The sequence below is a fragment of the Nansenia antarctica genome, assembly GCF_963989245.1.
Source record: "Nansenia antarctica genome assembly, chromosome: 9".
NCBI classification, from domain to species: domain Eukaryota; kingdom Metazoa; phylum Chordata; class Actinopteri; order Argentiniformes; family Microstomatidae; genus Nansenia; species Nansenia antarctica.
The window spans coordinates 4236880-4242879 of NC_137679.1; the positions used below are offsets into that span (position 1 = coordinate 4236880).

Here is a 6000-nt window from a genome sequence, read left to right on the forward strand (position 1 = left end):
AACAAGATGGACGAACTGAGACTGCAGGTAGCTACCAATAACAACGTGGGGGACAGCTGTGTGATTATTCTCACAGAGACCTGGCTCAACGACACCATCTTGGACTCGGCCGTCGGGCTGGAAGGCCGCATTTTACACCGTGCGGACCGGACTTTGCTTAGTGAGAAGACGCGCGGAGGCGGCTTCATTATATCTACGAAGGACAGCTGGTGCTTAAACACAAAAACTGTAAGTAGCCACTGCTCCCCAGACCTGGAATACTTGTTAAATGCCGACCCACATACCTCCCGAGGGAATTCAACGCAGTGTACATAACATCTGTTTACATTGCGCCTAGCGCGGATGGTAGCTTAGCATTGGCGCGGCTACATGACGTCATCAGTAGTGGACAGAGCGCAGACCCACAGGCAGTTCATATAATCGCCGGGGACTTCAATCATGCTGACCTGAAGGTAGTTCTACCGAAGTTCTATCAGCATGTTAAATGTGCAACAAGAGGAGAAAAAACACTGGATAAGGTATACACCAACATCAAGCTTGCTTACAAGGCTAGACCGCTAGCTCATCTAGGCATGTCTGACCACGTGTCAATCCTCCTGATCCCAGCCTACACTCCCATGAGGAAAAGTGCTCCCATCACCACTAAGACTGTCAGAACCTGGCCAGCAGGGTCCGCTCCACTGCAGATCTGCCTGAATGACACCTCATTAGGGATGCTCCGATTTATCGGCCACCGATTTAAATCGGCCGATTTCACTCCAAATGACTCGATCGGTGATCGGCAAAAATGGCCGATCGCAAAAACCGATTTTATTTTTTATTTAATTTTTCTGGGGAAGACAGATAACTGAACAGAAAACATAGGAGGACGTAACAGTAAACCATGAAGGCCACGTTTATGATGTATTTTATACAGCCATATCCACTGACTTGGGCTTCAGGCCCTAACTGGGTGATAGGCCAGACCTTTACTATGCCATAAAAATGGGTCTGCGTTTGCTTGGTGCCTAATGGATAAAAACTTTTGTCTAAAAAGCAAAAAATATGTAGGCTATCCAGTCAGTAGGCCTACAGTTATGTATTAAAAAAAAAATCGGTATCGGTATCGGTTGATCTTGAGGAAAAAAATCGGTGATCGGTATCGGCCCCAAAAATCCAGATCGGAGCATCCCTACACCTCATGGCAGGAATATGAGCATGAGGACCTGGAACAGTTCACGTCGTCGGTTCTGAACCACATAGTGAACTGCACCAACTCAGCCACCGTGGACAAACGTGTCCGGGTCTACCCCAACACGAAGCCATGGATGACTGTGAAGGTCCAAAAACTGCTCAAGGAGCGGGACAACGCCTTCTCAGCGAAGGACACACAGCAGTACAGCACCACCAGGGCTAACCTAACCTGTCTTGGTCTCCAGGATACTTCACATTCCTCTGTACGGTCTGAAACACCAGGAAGTGTGTGTACATCTGTGTCAGAGTCTTGGGCATCTCTCTTCTCTTTGCTTCACCCATCAGTCTCTCCAGAGTAGTGGCTGAGACCCAACAGAACACTGGTATGTGGCACATGATGTGGAGACTCCTTGATTGTTTAACATGTGAGATGATTTTGTTGGCCATGTTCTCATCACTGATTCTCTTCCTGAAGTACTCCTCCTTCTGTGGGTTGTTGAACCCTCGTACCTCTGTCACCCGGTCAACACACTCAGGAGGAATCTGATTGGCTGCTGCAGGTCGGGAGGTCATCCAGAGGAGAGCACAGGGAAGCAGATTCCCCTTGATGAGGTTTGTCAGCAGCACGTCCACTGAGGCTGACTCTGTGACATCACAACATCTCTTGTTGTTCTGGAAGTCTAGAGGAAGTCGACACTCATCCAGACCATCAAAGACAAACACAACTTTGTATTTGTCATAGTTGGAGATTCCTGATTCTCTTGTTTCCACATAGAAGTGATCGAGGAGTTCCAACAAACTGTAGTTTTTGCCGATGCATAAATTCAACTCTCTGAAAGGGAGTGAAAATATGAACTGGACATCCTGATTGGCTTCTCCTTCAGCCCAGTCCAAAATAGACTTCTGCACAGAGATTGTCTTTCCAATGCCAGCGACTCCCATGGTTAACACATTTCTGATTGGTGTGTCTTGTCCAGGTGAGGGTTTGAAGATGTCCTGGCATTTGATTGGTCTCTCTTCTGTAGCTGGTCTTCTGGATGCTGTCTGAATCTGTCTGACCTCATGTTCATTATTGACCTCTCCACTTCCACCCTCAGTGATGTAGACCTCTGTGAAGATCTCATTGAGATGTTTTGGGTTGCCTTGTTTAGCTATTCCCTCAAACACACACTGACACCTTCTCTTATGGTTGAGTTTTAGTTCAACTTGGCACAACAAAGCACATTCATCTGAGGGAACAAATAATACAGAAAATGTCCTTTAGTAGTCTAGTTGAGAAACTTGCAAGCCTTTAACCTCATTTGCATAATCAGTAAATGCATGCATGATACAGAAAATGCTCTTCCATTGACCATTTCCAAACACAATCAGTGAATACATTCAAGAGTATGCAGTATTTACACCACAGTCCTTTTCATGGTGGACATTCAGTATAACTGACGTCTTCACTGCTTTTCCTGTCTGTGTCCTTTCCTGTGTTTCTATGGTGTAGTTATTGGTAGTTATTGGTGTAGTTATTGGTTTAGTTATTAGTAGTTATTGGTGTAGCATGTATTGGCTGGGGATTAACAGACTAATAGTAGGAATCTCTTACTGTACTCCAGTGTGTCAGCGAGCTCCGTCTGGTTCATGGTTCTCAGCATGTGCAGTGTGATCTGTAGAGCCCCCTTCCTGGCCCCCATCCTCTGCCTCTCCTCCTCTCCATCCCCTCCCTGGTCCTCAGCACGTCCTGGGTGCAGGAGTCTGTTCTTATGCTTCTCCAGCTCCTCCTTGAAAAAGTCCACACCCTTCTGCTCAAGCAGCTGAAGAAGAAATGAAAACCGCTTTGAAATGAAAGTCAATGGACAAAATACATTATACTTGTGCATACTGTTTCACTTCAGAAGACCAGCATATTGTTAGGGTCCCCTCCCCTAAGTACCTTGGGATTGGGTTAGATGAAAAGGTAAATTATACTAATACTACTAACCCATTGACAAGCTGAAACTAAAGAGACCAAAAAACTAAAGTTGAAATTGGGTTTTTATTTCAGGAACAGGATTTTTCTTTTCAATGTCAATTACAAATTGTCTTATTTGAAATTGATACAGTATATCATGGTGCTTTAAGATTCATTAATAATGCTAGATCACTCATTACAGTGAATGGTCTGCCAGGGTGCAATGGAGCTCTCTCTCCACCAGGAGACTAAAGCACTGGTACACCTTTGTCTACAAAGCATTGATAGGGCAACTCCCTCTGTATCTCTGTTCCTTACTAGATCAGCCACTCAGTCCTAGTAGTGTTACTAGAACAGTATTCACACCCGCTGCTGTCCTTGTCTGTTCCTCAGGCTAGAACTGAGACAGGGAACATATATTTAAAAATTCTGAAGTTTGAGGAGTTAGTATCCTTGCCTGTTTTTAAGTCTCTGATCAACACCAATGTTTTTGATGCTGCAGTTGTTTTGTATTTCATTATGTGTTGGGAACTTGACATTTTGTCTTTTCTGTATATTTGTATTGTTGTAACTTTTCATGTACACACTGCTACTTCCCTGTGTGCCTTCTTGTCAGGTCACCCTCGCAAAAGAGGTTTTAACCTCAATGGGTCTTACCTGGTTAAATAAAGGTTGCATAAATAAATACAACATTTTATTTGTTCCTACACTTTGAAGCCATTTCATGGACCCTGATTAATTCTACTGAAAATCTGATAACTCATTAGCCAAGACCCACCCTCACAGCTTACAAACAAGAACCTGGACAATACTTCTGACTGGAAATTAATTTGACAGATGGTGGCTTTACAAATGTAAAACAAGACTCACCTCAAACACAGAGGACATGTCAGGACCACTGGGGATCTCTGCCTCTGATCTGGGTCGGCTCCTGTGGAAATAAAACACCTTGTCTCAATGTTGGCATTGTGTCATATTCTCCTTGTTGCTTTTGGTTGCTCAGAACACTTAGTATCATTCAGAGGTGTGCTCTGTTCCATAAACATTATTAGAAGTGGAAGTGTAACCAGATTGTCCATCCATAGATCACAGATGTGTAATGATGGTTATAATCATGCCTGGTGAGGCAGCAGGGATTCCTTCACAGGTTCTTTACAGCATTAAAGGGATGTTAGAGGTTGTGACTCGTGTGATATTACCTTTGTTCACTGCCAATGTTTTCTTTACGAAAATGTAACGGATGATCCATCGACCAATCACTCTTCATGGATACACAGCTGGGGGCAGAGCTGCATCCTGATTGGACAGTTCTGTAACAAAAGACAGGCCTTCAGTCTTTGACTCACCACACATACACACACACACATTTCCACATGCGTTGTACATGTAGCTGTTGTGAGGACTTGTTGTATTACCTTTGTTCACTGCCAATGTTTTCTTTACGAAAATGTAACGGATGATCCATCGACCGATCACTCTTCATGGATACACAGCTGGGGGCAGAGCTGCATCCTGATTGGACAGTTCTGTAACAAAAGACAGGCCTTCAATTTTTTGACTCAACACACACACACACACACACCTTGTTCTGTCCAGTGCATGTAACATGTAGAGGTTATTAGGTGAACACATGATATTACCTTTGCTCTGTGTCAAAGTCTCCTTTAGAAGAGTCCATGGCCTGATCTCTCTCCATGGACACACAGCTGGGCTCAGAGGAGCTGCATCCTGGCTGATCTGAGCTGGAATACAAATGTAGATAACTCACTCTATGAGTTAGAACACACACACACACACAGGTTTCTCTCTCTCCTCTCACCTCAACGGCTCCATGGTCAAATTATGTAGTGGCAGCCAGTCCCACACATCTGACTCCCCGGATCACAGGAGAGGATTGAATCAGCCTGAGAATCACAACGTGAATTTAACAAAAGACACACATTCTCATTCTCATTCTCTCTCTCTCTCTCTCTCTCTCTCTCTCTCTCTCTCTCTCTCTCTCTCTCTCTCTCTCTCTCTCTCTCTCTCTCTCTCTCTCTCTCTCTCTCTCTCTCTCTCTCTCTCTCTCTCTCTCTCTCTCTCTCTCTCTCTCTCTCTCTCTCTCTCTCTCTCTCTCTCTCTCTCTCTCTCTCTCTCTCTCTCTCTCTCTCTCTCTCTCTCTCTCTCTCTCTCTCTCTCTCTCTCTCTCTCTCTCTCTCTCTCTCTCTCTCTCTCTCTCTCTCTCTCTCTCTCTCTCTCTCTCTCTCTCTCTCTCTCTCTCTCTCTCTCTCTCTCTCTCTCTCTCTCTCTCTCTCTCTCTCTCTCTCTCTCTCTCTCTCTCTCTCTCTCTCTCTCTCTCTCTCTCTCTCTCCCTCTCTCTCTCTCTCCCTCTCCCTCTCTCCCTCTCTCCCTCTCCACGGCCTTAGCGCCTTCCTCACAGTCTTCCTCACTCGTTATTAGGAGAGAGAGAAGCTTTATTGGTGTAATGAACTCCCACATGACTGGCTGTTACTCTGCTGACAGTTCAAGAGTCCATCAGATACATCCCTGCAATATGACACCTGTACACACTAGGACCAGACACTGAACCATACAAGTGGAGACAGATCTAGAGTCATGTTCACTAGGACAAGACACTGAACCACACAAGTGGAGACAGATCTAGACTCAAGTCCAACTCACTATGCACTAGACCAGTGTTTCTCAACCCTCTCCTCGGGGCGCCCCAGCCGCACCACATATTTGATCTGTTCCACCACCAGCTCACCTGATTCCACTAATCAAGTACAAAGCAAGCTGGTGGTGGATCAGATCAAATATGTGGAGCGGCTGGGGCGCCCCGAGGAGAGGGTTGAGAAACACTGCACTAGACCACCACTACCCCAGTTCATCAACCACAGGATATCCAG

The 6000-nt window shown here is 45.3% G+C and overlaps 1 protein-coding gene across 4 annotated transcripts in view; it reads right to left on the reverse strand.

Moving 5' to 3' along the window:
• The window catches only part of LOC308165162 (NLR family CARD domain-containing protein 3-like), a 469264-nt gene extending 464251 nt beyond the window's left edge, over nt 1-5013 (reverse strand). For 3 of the 4 annotated variants that reach the window (XM_080539282.1, XM_080539280.1, XM_080539279.1), the window contains exons 1-4: nt 4932-5013; nt 4753-4854; nt 4528-4638; nt 4312-4422 (exon numbers count right to left, since the gene is read on the reverse strand). In XM_080539282.1, the coding sequence (XP_080395408.1) occupies nt 4312-4422; nt 4528-4638; nt 4753-4854; nt 4932-4945 (338 nt within the window). In that variant the 5' untranslated portion in view covers nt 4946-5013. Of the gene's footprint in view, nt 1-2264; nt 2403-2767; nt 2959-4311; nt 4423-4527; nt 4639-4752; nt 4855-4931 lie in introns of those variants that run through there. The other variant, XM_080539283.1, reaches the window with a different exon arrangement.
• Nucleotides 5014-6000: the final 987 nt, after the last annotated feature.